Source organism: Podarcis bocagei, assembly GCF_964188305.1.
Source record: "Podarcis bocagei genome assembly, chromosome: 13".
NCBI classification, from domain to species: domain Eukaryota; kingdom Metazoa; phylum Chordata; class Lepidosauria; order Squamata; family Lacertidae; genus Podarcis; species Podarcis bocagei.
In genome coordinates this window covers 41,946,387-41,962,847 of record NC_138138.1, presented here as the reverse complement: position 1 = coordinate 41,962,847, position 16,461 = coordinate 41,946,387, and the positions used below count along the sequence as shown (strand labels likewise).

The following is a 16,461-nucleotide window of genomic DNA, read 5'->3' as shown; positions in this document are numbered from 1 at the left end:
TCGGAAGCACGGAACTAAATATACGTTCCGAGTGGAACTGTTGTTGTTGGGACCTGTATCTCTGTAACACACCACATGAGGCGACCACAGGGAAACCTGAAAGGCACGAGCGGGAAACTTTATGTAAAATCGAAACCACCCTTTGTGTCCGCGTTCTCTTCTCCAGCAGCGACGGCGACGCTCTTATATCGGAATCTCTATGGCGAACGAAACCGCTCTATACTTTGCACTGCAAGAGCGGAAACCGCCGTTGAAACTTGGACAGGAAGTTCCGGTTACGTCTCATAGAGATGCCAAAAGTGTAGAGCCGTACGCTGTATTCGTTCTAATGTAACGACGAGCTAATTTCCAGTGCAGAGTTTGAAAATAGTTTTCATCCCGGAGATGCCGAGATCTACAGCGACGCCACTCAGCGCCTACAGAAGACCAATAGCTTGCCGTAGCTCCTTTTTTTTTTTTTTTTTTTTGCTTACCCGATTATCACTCCGTCATTTTTTTCCCATTTTTTTTTGCGCGCGTGCCAAGTTCTGAAGGGGGAAGACTTTGGGCGTTACACCGCTCCTCTTCACCGCAGGCGGCAGAAACTCGCCGGAAGTGGAGCCCCATCTTGATTGGCGGGGGGAGAGCTTTGGCGGGTGCACATTTCCTGTTTCCTAGCAACAAAAGGAAGTATTTGTTGTTGCCCCAGTCTCTGTGACTTCTTCAAATCCAAATCCTCGGCTCTCAAGGAAGGTGGTTTTCTGGAGTGCCGGCCCCTTCGAGTGAGGCGCCTCGGGGAGAAGTAGGGGGCGCCTGAAGGGCCAGCTTTTGCTCTTGGGGACTCCAGAGGGGCTGGGCAGCAGCAGGAGTTCCCCTCCCACGTTCCGCTTCTCCTCGCTTGCCTCGAGCAAACTCGCCCATCGCCCCTTGGGAGGACGAGGAAGAGAACTTGTGTGCGTCTGTCTTCCAGGAAACTGAGGCAACTACGTGGGGCGTCTCTTCTACCTCATGGCTGGATCCTGAGTGGGCTCTGGAGTTCTTCTGCTTGTCCCCTACAGCTGGAAGAAGAGGAGCTGGCACCCCAGATGCTCAGCCTGCACCCAGAATCCCGGGGGTTTGCTGTCTTCTCCCTTTCCTGAAGTATAATTGCTGAGCACTGCCTCTCCCCGCAACCTCGCAGGTCCAGCCTCCCTGGGAGCTTTCATCCGTCATGCCTTAGAGGTCCTGGAGTACAGACAGATGCTAGCTGCTCTCCACTGACTCCTGGGTGGTCTAGGTGTCAAATCTCCCCACAAAATGCTGCCTCTCTGCTGGAGCGTGTGGTTTGAACTCTTATGAAACAATGTTTTGATATCTCCACCTGGGGACCTGCAGTACTTGAAACTACCTGATGTGAAGAGCCTGAGATTTCCATCTGTACTTTTAAGTTTGGTATTCAGACCAATTGTGAATCTGGAATCTCTACTTGAACATAACATTTTGAGGTCTGAATACTAGTCCCTGTACACTCAAGGTACTTGTTCCGTTAATCTGTCCTGAACTGAAAATCAGACTCTCCTGCATCCTGAAGATCTGTACATTTCCCTTTCCTTATGGAAAATCCAAGCAATATATTTAGTGGCTTAAACCATGTGAAACTACCTGTCCCAATTTAGAAAAGTTACTTCCCACTCTTGTATTATTTTTATTTTAAGCACAGTTCAACATGCCAGTCTCCTGGACTTTATACCCTGCCTTCTGTTTACTTCTCATGTTAGAGAAGTGCGGTGCTCAGCTGGGATGCTCAGTGTGATCTGAGAGGTAAGAAAGCAACCTTCTTTGTAAATGTGTCTGGAGTCCTACACTTTAACCTTTGTGTGACCTATCCTTGTTTTTGCAAAAACAGCTTATCTGTTTGTGCAGTCTGCAGAAAGGTATGTTTAAAAGGCAGTTTTTGGCTGGACGTGCTTTACTGCACCCCTGGGTAAAATCTCCCATCTTCACCATTCTGCTTTCATAGGTATGGAAAACACCTAGCACATTGCTCAGCCTCACTACTTTCCTAAGAGAGATGGGGATAGAGTCCTGGATTCCCAGGGCCTGTTTGTTTGGATCCATTATAGTTCTGTTATGTGAAGACAGGAAGGCCAGATCCTAACCTCCTCTGCCCCACATGAGCCCCTAACAGGTCACTCATTAGGTGACAAATTCAAAGGAAATAGTTGGAGTAGCCTGGCTTGTAAACCATGCAAAGGAAGATTTGCTGTCCAGTTTCAATCAGGACATGGCTGCAAAGGGAAAATGTTCCTTTGATTTCTTGGCTTGAATTTCCCTTGCCTGACGTCATGTCAGACCTTGGAATGTGGTTTGCCCAAAGCAATCTGGAAGGCCAGCCTCTGTGGCCAGGAGCCTAATTAAGAGATTTCTCCCTATTGTGGAATTCCAAGGTAGTCTGTCTCTGTACCTGAAGGCTCCACATAGCTCTTTCACAGCTAAAAGCTATTGCTACCCTTTTCTCTGTGAATACATCCAGGCTTCCTCTTCTTTCTTCTTCCAAAAATGTCTAGGTAAGTTTCTCTCTCTACATAGAATCATAGAAGTAGAATTGGAAGGGAAGTCCCAACTCGCTGCAATGCAGGAATATGCAGCTTGGCCCATATGGGGATCAAACCCACAACCTTGGCATTATCAGCACCACAATTTAAGCAACTGAGCTGACTGCAGCAGTGGGTTTCATCAGGTGGCAATGGCTGCCTTTGGATAGCATGGTAGAAATCCTCTCGGTCAGCTCCTGCCTGCAACTGTCCCGACCCTTTATTAACTGGATGGGAGGCGAGCTAAAGAATTTCCATCATGTGAAACAAATGCTCCTTTCAGCCACCTCCCTGTCACAATAACCAATGGTTGTACACCTCTACCCACCCCGGTTTGGTTGTGCGGATGAGATTGAGACATGAAATGAGTGAGTGAGTGAGTACACCTATGCCTTGCCTTTCCATGAAAGATGCCCATAGCACCTTTCACTTCTGTTTTTCAGAAAACTATAGTTTAGTGTTTTGTCTGAATTCTAAACTGTGGTTACCCATGGCCTGAAGCTGTTTTTTCTTCTTCAAACAAATCATAGTTAAATTAACCCACATTTGGGGGGGGGGGGGGCTTTGACAGTGCAACAAGCTTCGATTAATGAAAATTAAAAGTGAGAGTTTGCAAACTCCTCCTTGTGACCGTGTTAGACAAATGAGGGGAAAGGGAGTGCAAGAGACCTATGTTCTGTCACAGTAAACCATGCTTTACAATGACATCCAAGTGCAGCCAACGTGTAAAGAATAGGAGTTTCAGAAACTAGAGTTTCAGGAATCCTGAACTGGAACACTTTTCTCAAGCAACTGGTAATCAATGGTGTACTGCCTTCAAATATAAAGGCTTCGTTCATTTTAATAATAAATAAAAGTCCAAAGCTTTTTGTATAACTTTCCGTAACTGGAATGTGAAGTTACAGTAGCCTGATAAAGAAGGCCACAAAATTTGCCATTTTAAAAAATTAGCCTGCATTTCTGTATACTGTACTATATACTGTGGTACCTTGGTTCTCAAATGGCTTAGTTGCCAAACAAATGGGCTCTTGGACGCCGCAAACCCGGAAGTGAGTGTTCCGGTTTGCAAACGTTTTTCGGAAGCCGAACGTCTGATGCGGCTTCCACTTGAGTGCAGGAAGCTCCTGCAGCCAATTGGAAACTGTGCCTTGGTTTTAGAACAGTTTCGGGAGTCAAACAGACTCATGGGACAGATTAGGTTCGAGAACTAAGGTACTACTGTATTATAAACTGCCCTGTGATCCTCGGATGAAGAGCGGTATAGAAATTTAATTAACTAACTAAATTTCCACACTGGCCACAGAAGACCCCCTTCTTTATGACTATCATGGAAAGTAGCCTGTTACCAGGTTTGGTTAAAAAGAGAAGCCTTTTAAGTAAACAGGCTAATAAAGGAGGAAGGGGGTGGTCGGTTCCCCATCCCCACCCTTTGCCACCCTGTGATGTTTCTGTGCTGCTTATGGAGGCAAAGACTTTCTGTCCCCTATGGTGTCCTCTGTTTCCTCTAGCAGCGTCCTTCCTCCCCTGTAAGAAAATAAATGTTAAATAAAAGATATATTTGCAGACCTAGACCCATATGAAGAGCCTTGCTGGACCACCTATTCCAACATCTATTCTTCTTCTTGTTATTACCGGCTCTTCACCAGCAGGTCCCATTGGCAGGTTACAACAATTTAAAATTCAGTTATTAATAACAGCTAAAACAAATTCCAGCCACAGGAATAGGGTGGGTCCTGAAAAACACGCATCTCAGGTGTCAAAGGCCAGGGCAAAGAGGTGTGTCTTTAGCTTTTGCCTGCAGCTATATAGCACACGTGCATCTCTGTCGGGGAGGGAGTTCCACATCTAGTCCAGAATCCTGTTCTCTCACAGTGCCGACCAGATGGCTAAGGGAATTTGTATATTTATAGCACCAGAAGGCGAAGTTCTTCGGAAATTTTGAGCCACACCAATGCTGGGTTTGAGGGGACCCTGAGAAAAGTACCCATTAGTGGGCTGCCCTGGAAGCCATTTAAGTTTCCCAATGGTTGCTAGGAGTGCTGTTATGGGTGGACATACTGGGAACTCAAAGTGGGGGCTCAAAGATTAATATTAATTTTTTTAATGGGAGACCCAGAGCAGTCTTATCAGTTGCCTGAGGACATTGGGTGCTGATATCAGCCCTGGCCAAAGTGAGTCTTACACTGAGGCATGAATCACTTGTGTTTCTTAAGCTGTCTCATTGAGTCTGACCATTGGCCTGCCTGCCTAGGCACATAGTCTACCCCAGTGGTGTCTGCTCTGATTGGCAGCTACTCTCTGGGATCTTGGGATATCTTTCCCTATACTGGGAAATCCACAAAACTGGAGCCACTGGGGAAATCTTCTGCTTTGAAAGAGTGGTTCTGCAGGTACCACAGAGCTATAGCCCCTCGCCGTCTGTGTAGACCAGACATGGGCAGCTTGAACCCACCCAGATGTTTTGAAGTCAATTTCCCCTCATCCCCATCCAATGGGCAGGGAGAATGGGAGTTGTCCAATGACATCTAGAGGACCACAGGCTCCCAGTCCCTGGTGTAGACTATTCCAACCTTCCCCAACCTGGTGCCCCTCCAGATTTTTGGGGGGTGACAGCTGCCATCAGCACCAGAGAGCAAATCGGAGGGCCAAGACATGTTTCCCAGGCAAATCCCAGAAGCATGTACTATAAGGCATCGACTTGTGCTACTAACTCCCGGGGCAAGGGGATGGGAGGAATCATCTAGGCCAGAGGTTTTCAACCTTTTTGAGTCCATGGCTCCCTTGACGAACTACATCCTTTCTGCAGCACCCCTGTTGGGCTCAGGAGCCCAGTTATATCACCCCTTGCCTGTAAAGCTGAGAGCCTCTCACCCTTTTTCGAAGACCTTCCCTTGTGGCTTGTTCCCTCAGCCTCCTCTCCTCCCCTCTCCTTGGGAGTCCTCTGGGCAGCTGCAGCTGCTGCCCCTGGTCTCTGAGCTGCCTCCCCTGCCTGTCAACCGCCCACTTGTCCGTCCATTCCCAACAGCAAGAGCTGGTGGACTGGCTGGCTGGGCTTTCTCACCCGTTTGCTTGCTTACTCTGAGGCTACCTCAGCTCCCAGCAACCAGCACCCCCTGGCCAGCACCAGAGGCACCATTCACCTGGGGAGCTTGTATCCAGGGCTGCCGCAAAATACAGCTTTGCAAGCCTTTCAGAGGCAGAGATACGAGAGGGCATCAGAGGAGGGTAGGACAGAGGCCAATGTTGCTTGTGGCACCCCTGACCATCCTTCAAGGCACCCCAGGGTGCCACGGCACACAGGTTGAAAACCACCGATCTAGTTTGATGTAGGCATATATGATCTGCAGGATATGTTCTATTTCCCCACTTTTCCGGTTGCAATGAACCTCAGCCAGGTTTTCTCATTCTGTCCTTGCCTTGTATCCGTAGGTTTTGGCTTCTGAGCGCTTGGGGGAGAAAAACGGGACCTCGAGACCACACTATGGGACCGTGCTGCGCCCCAGAGCACCCAGGGCTTCCGCTTTAAAGAAGTGGGCAGGGCACCGCCTTCTTATGTGAGCAATGGCTGAGGGGGACGCCGCCCTGACCTGTGAGCCGCCCGCCAGCGGGCAGGAGGAGCGTCCATACAAGTGCAAGCAGTGTCCGCGGAGCTACCGCCACGCCGGCAGCCTGGTGAACCACCGGCGCACCCATGAGGTGGGCCTCTTCTGCTGCCTGCTGTGCCACAAGGACTTCTCCAACCCCATGGCTCTCAAGAGCCACCTGCGCACCCACACCGAGGAGAAGCGCTACAAGTGCCGGGACTGTGGGCGCAGCTTCCGGGCCTTCGCCCAGCTTACTGGCCACCACTGCCTGGCTCGTGCTGCCCGGGACCAGGAGGGGGAAGAGGGCTGCAACGGCGGGAGCTACGCCTTCCAGAGGGGCCAGGACACATCTTCGTCGGACGCCGATACTTTTTCCGGGATGGAAGGCAGCAGCGGGAGCTTGCTGAGCAACCTAGAGAAGTACATCGCCGAGTCGGTGGTGCCGGCTGACTTTTCTCAGCTGGAGTTCCCTGTGCGGGGGGAACAGGAGGCAGAGGAGCCACTCCCGATGGAGGAGGAGGAGGAAGAGGCAGGGCTCCAGGCCGCTGCTGCAGACGAGCGCCGCTTCAAGTGCAACCAGTGCGACAAAGCCTACAAGCACGCTGGCAGCCTGACCAACCACAAGCAGAGCCACACGCTGGGCGTGTACCAGTGCGGCATGTGCCACAAGGAGTTCTCCAACCTCATGGCTCTCAAGAGCCACACTCGCCTCCACTCGGAGTACCGGCCCTACAAGTGCCGCTTCTGCCACAAGGCCTTCCGGCTCCCCTCCGAACTGCTGAGCCACCAGAAAGCCCACGACGAGGACCCGAGCCAGGCGGTGGGCCTGCCGGCCTGGGAAGGCTCGGAGCAGGGCGTGTGGGAGGAGGACTCCATAGAGACCTCAGCAAAGCTGGACATCTACCAGCCTCCGCCGGCAGGAACACCCTTTGGAGACAGTGTCCCCTGCAGCCTGAAAGACGCTTCCAAAGCAGGGGGCGGCGAGCGCTGCAACCCGGACGGGGAGCTTTGCGTCCGCTGTGGTGGGGCTTTTGCCAACGATGAGGAGCTGAAGGGGCACAGCTGCCTCTATCCGGAGGAAGCTGACGAAGAAGAGGAGGAGGAAGGCAGCAGTCCATTGCTACCGGCACCCGGCTCCAATGGAGCCTGGGAAGCGAGCTTGAAAGGGGAGGATGGCTATGCCGCGTTCGAGGAGCGGCCCTTCCGCTGCGGGGATTGTGGCAGGACTTACCGGCACGCGGGAAGCCTCATCAATCACAAGAAGAGCCACCAAACCGGGGTGTACAGCTGCAGCGTCTGCTCGAAGCAGCTGTACAACTTGGCCGCCTTGAAAAACCACTTGCGGGTCCACCTCAAGTCCAAGCTTGGTTCGTCGGCTCCGGAAGAGGCCTCCCAGCACGCAGCTGGCCTCTCAGGCCCACCGAGACTGGAAAACAGCCCTGGGGACTCCGGGGACTGCCATCCACAGCCGCCAGAAGCCTGGAGAGGAGCCTCCTGTCCAAAGGAAGAGGAGGAAAGAGGCGCCGGAGATGAAGAGCGGCCGTACCGGTGCACAGACTGCGGGAGGAGTTACCGGCACCGCGGCAGCCTTGTGAACCACCGCCACACCCACCAGACCGGGATCTTCCAGTGCTCCATCTGCCCCAAGCAGTACTCCAACCTCATGGCGCTCCGGAACCACGTCCGCGTGCATCTGCGGGCAGCCCGCCTGCGCGGCCGGGAGCAAGGGGGTGGCTTGACATGCAGCAGCTGTGGGGAGAGCTTCGAGGAGGAGGCTGAGTTCCAGCTCCATCAGCTGCGCCACCTGCCGTGTACGGAAGACATAGAGGTGGCGGCGATCCCCAGACTGGGGATCTTTCTCCCGCAGGAAGCTGATCTCCTCCAGGCTATCAGGCAGGATGTGGAAGCTCTGGAGAACGGGACAGCTGTTGTCGAGGACGTCCTGCCTTCCTCTGAGATGGCGCATGCCTGCCCCCAGTGTGGGATGACCTTTGCCAGCGTGGACGGACTGCAGAACCACACCCTCCAGCACAGGAGCGAAGGGGAGTGGTCCGAAGGGACGGCCGAGAGGCCCGAGTCGCCCATCCAGCGGCTCTACGGGTGCGATCAGTGCGGCAAGTCATACCGGCACTCAGGGAGCCTCATCAACCACAAGCAGACTCACCAGACAGGCGACTTCAGCTGCTCGCTTTGCGGGAAGCACTTCCAGAATGTCGCCTCCCTGAAGAGCCACTTGCGTGGGCATCAGAGGCCTCGGAGGGGACCATCGGGGGTTACCATGGCTACGAACGAGGAGGAGGATGCCGAAGATGCAGCCACTGTGCCTGGGGCGTTGTTCTCAGGTGACGAGTTCCAGAACACCTACAGCATTCTAGAAGAAGGCGCTGCCGTGAACGGCTGGCCATCCCAATCAGAAGCCACCTCGCCATTGCCTGGCGACGTTGAGGTGCTCCCCTACCTCTGCGAGCAGTGTGGGCTCAGCTTCAACCAGGTGAGCAGCTTGATGAGTCATAAGGAAACCCACCAGCTTGGCATCTACCAGTGCTCCCTCTGCCCCAAGGAGTATCCCAGTCTTCTGGCTTTGAAAAACCACTTCCACGGTCACACCAAAGCCACAGCGTCTGGCTGGGGCAGCCCGGGTGGGGATGGCAGCACTGAAGAGCAGCCCTTTCTCTGCAGCCTCTGTGGCATGATCTTCCCCAGCGAGGAGGACCTCGAGTGCCATCACAGCCTCCTGCACGAAGAGGACGAACACCAGGGGGAAGAGCAGGAGGCGGTGCTCGAAAGGGAGGCGGGCGAACGGCTAGACAAGGCAGGCGACCAGGAAGAGGAGCAGCTCCTCTCTCACATCTGTGGCTATTGCGGCCAGACGTTTGACGATATGGCCAGCTTGGAAGAACACAGCGAGGGGCACCAGGAGGAGAAGGCCGCCGCCTTGGCTGACACTTCGATCCAGCTCCGACGAGCCCCGCGCCTGGAGGAGGAACAGGAGCCTCCGCCCCCAACAGAAGCACCGGCTACTGCCGTCGAACCCCTGGACAGCCGGCCTTACGCCTGCGGTCAGTGCGGCAAAACTTACCGGCACGGCGGCAGCTTGGTCAATCACAAGAAGATCCACCAGATTGGAGATTACCAGTGTGGCTTCTGCTGCCGGCAGTACCCCAATCTGTCTGCCTACCGGAACCACCTCCGGAACCACCCAAGATGTAAGCTGAACGGCAGCGTGCCGGAACTCCGGCAACCAGACCCTGCTGGAGCAGGGGGCCCGCCTGTTGATTGCGAGGCACCGAAGGAGGAGTCCCTTGACGGGAGAGCTGCGGTGCAGCAAAAGGGGGAAGATCTGCCAAACACTTCCTCCTCCCCTCTCCCATCTCCCATTGTGGAGGAAAAATCAGGACAGGAAGCGTTGGCTGCTGGCCAGTCTGAGGAGAGAGATGTCTGCTGGGAGGCCTGTGAGGGACTAGCTGGCCTGGAGGCCCACCGGGCTCTGCATTTTGACCAAGAGATTGGAAAAGTAGAGGGAGAAGAAAACGGCGGTCCGTCTGCTGAAGAGGAGGGCTCCCCTTTGGAGCGCCCCTTCCAGTGTGACGTTTGCGAGCGGAGCTACAAGCACGCAGGCAGCCTGATCAACCACAAACAGACACACAAGACCGGTCTGTTCCATTGCGGCGTCTGCCAGAAGCAGTTCTTCAACCTCATGGCCCTCAAGAACCACAACCGCACCCACTTCGAAACCAAACGCTACCGCTGCCCCGAGTGCCCCAAGGCCTTCCGGCTCCAGAAGCAGCTGGCCAGCCACCAGCGCGTCCACCGCGATCGGAAGCGGGACCTCTCCTCCTCCCACTCTCCCCGGAGGTCCGCTCATGCCAAGCGGATGGGCAAGGGGGCCAATCCAGCCCACTCTCTCAGCAGCGCTGCCAAGCACCGCCCGGACCCTGAAGAGCGCCCCTACCGGTGTGAGGAGTGTGGGCGCACGTACCGCCACGCAGGGAGCCTGCTCAACCACCAGAAGAGCCACAAGACGGGGCACTTTGCTTGCTCGCTGTGCAGCAAGGCCTACCCCAACCTCATGTCCCTCAAGAACCACCAGCGCATCCACTACGAAGTGAAACGCCACCGGTGCCCGGATTGCGGCAAGGCCTTCAAGTGGCAGCGGCAGCTTCTGCGGCATCAGCGCAGGCCTCATCCGTGCGGCCAGAGCGCTCCAGGGCAAGAGCGAGAGGGGAGCCTGGCCGCTCCCCAAAGGGAGCAGGGGGGCAGCGGCCCAGGGGAGACCCCTCCGGGCTCTTTCCAGTGCCAGACGTGCCCCAAGCACTTCCCCAACCGCGCCGCTCTGAGGAACCACAGCCGCGTCCACGCAAAGAAACGCTTCCAGTGTTCCGAGTGCGGCAAGCCTTACCGAGCATCTCGGAGCCTCAAGCGCCACCTGAGGAGACACCAGTCCGAGGCGGTGGCGGATGTCGCTGAAGAGAAAGCGGCCGATCCCTCGTCTTCTTCCTCCTCCTGTTGTGTAGAAGCAGCAGCCGGCCAGCCGCCGGACGAGCGGCCCTACAAGTGCAACAGTTGCGAGCGGACGTACCGCCACGCCGGCAGCCTCCTCAACCACAAGAAGGCGCACGCCACCGGCCTCTACCGCTGCCCCACCTGCCAGAAGGAGTTCCACAACCTCCTGGCCCTCAAGAATCACCTCCACGTCCACACGGACAAGAGGCGCCACCGCTGCCCGCGCTGCGGCAAAGCCTTCCGGACCGCCCGCCGCTTAGCCGCCCACGCCAAGGCTCACGGCGGCCTCAAGGAGGAAGGGCCTTTCTCCTGCACCGTCTGCTCCAAGGGGTTCTCCCATCAGCTCAGCTTCCGGCAACACCTGCTGTCGCATGCCAAGGATGGCGGGTACCCTGCTGCTAGGGGCAGTGCTCCGGGGGACGTGAGCTGAGGGCGGGCAGCCCGTGTGGGGACCACGTGTGCCAAGGATGGTAGGGCGGGGACCTCCAGCTGCAGGGAAATTTGAAAGGCTGGGTGGGGAGCCATACCCCTGGGATCAGTTTTCCATGCATTGGGGAGGGGGGAAGGAAGAGGGTCACGGATACCCAGTGGGTGAAAATATGGAGGAAATTGGGTGCACGACCCCCCATTCTTTGCAGAACACCAGGATCCAAAGACACTGAGGGGTGGGGCAAAATTTCAATGGAATGTTGTATTGAGCACTCCAACGATGCCTCTTTTGTGTCACTTGGAAATGCTCCCCTCCAGCAACCTGTACCTTCGTAAGCTTGGATCCCGTTTTGAGAACTGAATTTTAGCTCCCCTCGGAACCTTTCAGGCATGTGCTTAAACCCCATACTGATTTGAGTTTTCAAACTGTTTTTTATACTTCTAAAATCCATTTTGAAAGTCAGATGAGTTAGCAAGTTTGTGTTTAAGCCGCGTATGGTATTTAAAGTCCTGGGTTTTTAAATAAAAACAAAAGTAGAATCAAAAACGTACTGTCCTAAACAAACAAACAAATGGGGGGGTGAGCTCAGTTTTAGTTGCTGAATGAGTACAAACAAGCATCCTTGGTGTGGAGTAACTTTGGATTACTACTACCTCCTTAACTGGAAAATTGTATACGTTTTCTTGGTGCGAAAGAGAGTTTTTACAACTTGTCCAAATTTGTAGGCTTTGACGTCTTTTCGAAACAGGTTCTGGAGAAAAGTCACTAAAAGATTATTGTGTTGATTACTAGAATGGATTCCTAGAGGTGATTGACTTAAAGCTTTGAGTTTAGGTGAGGAAACTAAGGTCACATGCACAGGATATACATGTAAAGCACATTTAATTCACACGGCTTCCCCTGAAGAATCCCAGGAGCGGTAGTTTGCCCTCCCAGAGCTGCAACTCCCAGCATCTTTAGCAAACTACATTTCCCAGGGCTCTCTGAGGAAACGATGTGCACTAAAAGTGTACTCAACGTACAGTCTGGATGTTGACCTTAATCTTTGCAAAATTGGACCTGGGACCTGGAACGGTCTCCCCACACAGGCCCTAGTGGAACCAGCGGGAGCACGGTAAACAAATGTCCGTAATCAATTGGACAGGTTACTTCTGGTCCTAACCCTCAGGAAAAAGAAAGGTTTTGCAGGTACCACCACCTCTCTGTGTGTATTTCCTCTAAAACCACCTCCTCCCCAGTGGTACAGGGATCATCCGATCTGTAGAGGTCTCTACAGATGTGTAGTTATAAGGCACCTCTGCACCAGAGGAAGGAAGAGAAGGCCCCAAATGCAGGAACGAAAGCGGGAGCCAGAGGAGGAGACCTCACAGAGGTACCAAGATGACAGCTCATTGCCCAACGCTCCTTTGAGCATCACAGCTCTCCTTTAGGGGCGATTCTGAGGGCCAAACTAAATGTGGCATTTATTAGGTGGTTTGGCATGGCACTGGTTATTTGTCTTTCACCTGCTGATGCGCTGGCGGGTGGCGGGGTCAAGCCAGATCAGACTGGGGGGGAGAGTGGCTTTAACCTTCTGTTCTACCTGTGAACTCCAGCAGGATCTCCCTTGCCCTTTGGCCATGTTTATTGCAGTGGGAAGGAACACGCCCCCTGTGCAGTTAAAAGAAAAGGAGTCGTGCAGTGCCGCCACTAAACGTCACGTTGGGTTTGGTTCTGACTCAGTCCTTGTTCCGAGATGCATGGAGGAAGTGAATCGGGATCAAACCGCACATCGCACTGGGCGCATCTTTGCATTCAGCGTGCAGCTATGTGGGGCAGGGAGCTGATAGCAATTAGGATGGTGGCAGGTGCAGAGGGGCGATTTAGCCCTCTCCCTCCCCAGAAGATGGGAAACTCCCTTTTCCAGGGGCAGCTGGTGTCTTTGGAGAGGAAGGGAGGCCCAACAGCAGGTGACAATGACAGGCAGAGCCAGCATATTCATCTCCTTGCAGAGTTTTATAATGGCAAAACAAGCCGAAAGAAGAAGGCAGGCAGAAAGCGGGCAGGTGGGGGTTGGCCGAGGGCCCATTGAGCTTGATGGGGCAGCGCCCTGCTTGCATGAGTGGACCAGCCTCCACTGATTGACGTCAGTGGAGTGAGAAGTCTCCTTCCATGCCTGCTAGGCTCTTAGTAATTATCAGCCCCTTTTCCCACCTGAAGGTATTCTTTAAATAACCCTAGATGATAATAATTGCATCTGGTTTGGATGCTTGAGGAGACTCAGGATGCCTCAGGCAGTCAATTGTCTCCTGCACCCCTCCTGAGGTCTCCTCTCCTTTCCTTCTTCCTGCCCTGGCATGACGTTTATGGCGCTTTGGCAAGTGATACATGCAGTCAGCTCTATGCTGGCTGAAGCAAGCCCTTTGACGAAGCTCGGGTGTGTGCCTTGAGGGAAGCAGGGGCTTCTCTCTCTCAAAAACTTCCAGTATGTTTTCCCGGCTTGATCTCTTCAACCTATCTTTTAAATTTTATTAATGAGATATTTTGGTTCTCCACAAGGCTCTAAGCGGATACCGGGCAAGACACCCGGTAGATCCCTGTTGGGGCTGCAAATAAAGAATTGGAGGTTTGAAACCTTCCGCATTTGAACTCTTCCTGGCTACTCAAAAACTAGCACATCGCGCTAAACCTTTCTCCGCAATGTGCTAGTTCCTCAAATACAGCAAGGGTTTTAATAAAACAAACAAAGCATGCTTCCACCCCTTCCTCAGTCCAAAGTGGTACCTTCCTAACTGGGCACTAGCTGGCTGTAATGCTTGGATGGATTCCTACTCGCACGATCTAAAACTTGTAAAAGGGGTGGCCATGTTTGTAGTGATAGGCTAGGGGCAGGGGATGGGGAATCCTTTCCGAAGAACCTTTTAAGCTATTTTTGAAACAAGCGGACTAGAAACTTGACTGCTGCGTCTTTCCTCTTCTGTTGTGGGGGGTTGGCTGGCATGGGCGAAGGGTTCACTGCTGTTCTGTGGCCAGTCTCCACGCTTTCCGCATCCAGGCAGAATTTCTCAGCCTGCCACAGATGAACCTGTGTGCGGTGCAAGGGGTCCGAGCGAAAGCCACCCAGGTTCTTCAGCGGTTCGGTTCAGAGAAAGAGTAGTCATTTTTAAGTAGCTGAGAATTCTCTATTGTGATGAACGTTTTATAGAATTTCTAACATAGTTGGGTAATATTTTTTATTGGGGAGGGAGGGACATATATATGTGTTTGTTTATTTTGTTATATCCCCCCCTCTCAGTTTTTTATTTTTATGACACACTCAGATGTACTAAACAGTCCTGTTTTATGCTGCTGTTTTCAACAACTGACATTCTGGCTTTTGGTCAGCCAAAACCTTTATGGAATTAAAATAATTTTGTTCTGATTTCTTATGTTTTGAAATGTTTCCCCCACCCACTTCTCTTTCTCCTTAATCCAGTTCTCTAAAGAATCACCATTCAGTATATTACTTAACATGCACTTCACTGTGAACGTTGCTGGGATTTCATTTTTTTTTTTAAGGGCGGGCGGGGACAAAACATTTAAAACATAAGAAGCCATTTCCCTTTCCTCACCTGCTCTAATGTACTAGTTCTCACTGCCCTTCCAGAGACGGAGCAACATCCCAGGACTCTAGATCCCTCGTAGGACCTCTCCCTGCCCCCAAACACCTTGCCCAGTACTGTAATAGGAAGGAATCAATTTTCGTAGGGTACTTGGCGCCACCTGGTGGCCATACATGATCTGTGAAACACTTAAAACTGCAAATAAATTGTTCTTGGTTTCTAAAAAGAAGCGTTTCCTCTCACTCTCACTCTGATTTGCTGTCTTCCTCAAACCAACTAGATGCTTTTAAAAGAACAAGGAGAAAGCCTGCAGGTTTGACCATGAAAGACCTGCATTCACAAGGTCTCCACATAGCAGTGGGTGGGCATAAAATAGCTCAGATAAAAGGGCTGGCGGGGGGGGGCTGCACAGGGTGGATCCAAGCAAATCTGCTGGTGGGTACTCACTGCTTCACACAGGATTTGTCCTTAGGCCCAGGTGGAAGCCAAATCCTGCACACTGCCGTGCAACACGTGCTGATTGGGGCTGATGGGAGTTCCAGTCATAGAATCATAGAATTGCAGAGCTGGAAGGTGTCGTGGTCTGGTCTATGGGCGATTGAAATCCCGGCTGAGGACATCGGGACCGGGGGCAAGATGGCGGGGTGGGAGCAGGAACGAGAGTCCAGAAGCCAGGGGTCCGAGGGTCGAAAAGCAAGGAGTCACAAAGTCAAGGGTCCGAGGACCAGGAAGCAAGAAGCCAAACGCAGCAAGGCAGGAAATGAGTTGCTGTGGCAAAGAGCCAAAGGGAAATGCTGACCTTATATCCCTTCCCGGCTCTTGACACCAGGTGCAGTGAGTTACCAATCGGCCTCACCTGTGCGGCCGCACCTTGCCTCTCCAGAACAAACTTAGAAAGGCCCCAGTCCTGCGAAGCCCTACTGGTCACAGGGCCTGGCTCCTGCACACACTCCTGACAGAAGGGAATCTGAGGGTCATCTAGTCCAGCCCCCTGCTGTGCAGAAATAGGCAGCTGTCCCTAACGGGGTTTGAACATGCAACCTTGGCATTATCAGCACCGCTCTCTAACCAACTGAGCTATCCAGTCGAAAACATATGGAGGGCACCAGGATGGCAATGGTTGCCAGAGTTAGCACACACAAGCCGCTTGCCTCAGGCAACATATTTTAATCTGCGGGGGTTTTTCACAACCCATCAGTGCACAGCCCAGGCCTATTAAGAAACCACTTCTGGCAAGTTTAGTGGAATTTATTGGAAGGGGTGACACAACAGAGGTGTACAAAATGTTCTTAGCTCCTGCAACATACTGTATAGCGATGGTGAGCTTTTTGGATGACTTTGAAAGAGGATTATTCAAATTAATGGGGATAAGACTGACTATCAATAGCTACAAGCTCTTAAATTTAATAGTAATGCATTAATGATAACAGCCATGAAAGCTATGTTATGGATTCTTGAGGTGGAGGAGGGCTCTGATTTTTGCTTTTCTGGCACAGACAACTACAGCGCTTGGATTTTCAAAAATATTTATTTCCCCCTTTCCCACACAATTGTTCAATGCGTTGCCGAAAAACACCAAAATATAACAATGTACAACATCTGGTTGATCAAGTATAAATATATATAAAAACACAGCAGCATTAAAACCATATTAAAAAGTTCAAAAACGATTGTAAGATGAAATAGCATGCCTTCCAGAATAGAAAAAAAATTAGCAGTAGTGTAAAAACAGTGTTGGATCTTCCCCAAGAGAGAATTTGACAACTGCAGTGTCGCCAGTGAAACGTTGCTGTGCCTGGTACCTCCCAGTT

The 16,461-nt window shown here is 52.4% G+C and overlaps 1 protein-coding gene across 1 annotated transcript; it reads left to right on the top strand.

Moving 5' to 3' along the window:
• The first annotated feature begins 652 nt into the window (after nucleotides 1-652).
• On the top strand, nucleotides 653-16,364 carry ZNF646 (zinc finger protein 646). The gene is made up of 2 exons (XM_081165807.1): nucleotides 653-1,779; nucleotides 5,982-16,364. The coding sequence occupies exon 2, from the start codon at nucleotides 6,114-6,116 to the stop codon at nucleotides 11,067-11,069; it is 4,956 nt and encodes a 1,651-aa protein (XP_081021933.1). The 5' UTR covers nucleotides 653-1,779; nucleotides 5,982-6,113; the 3' UTR covers nucleotides 11,070-16,364.
• Nucleotides 16,365-16,461: the final 97 nt, after the last annotated feature.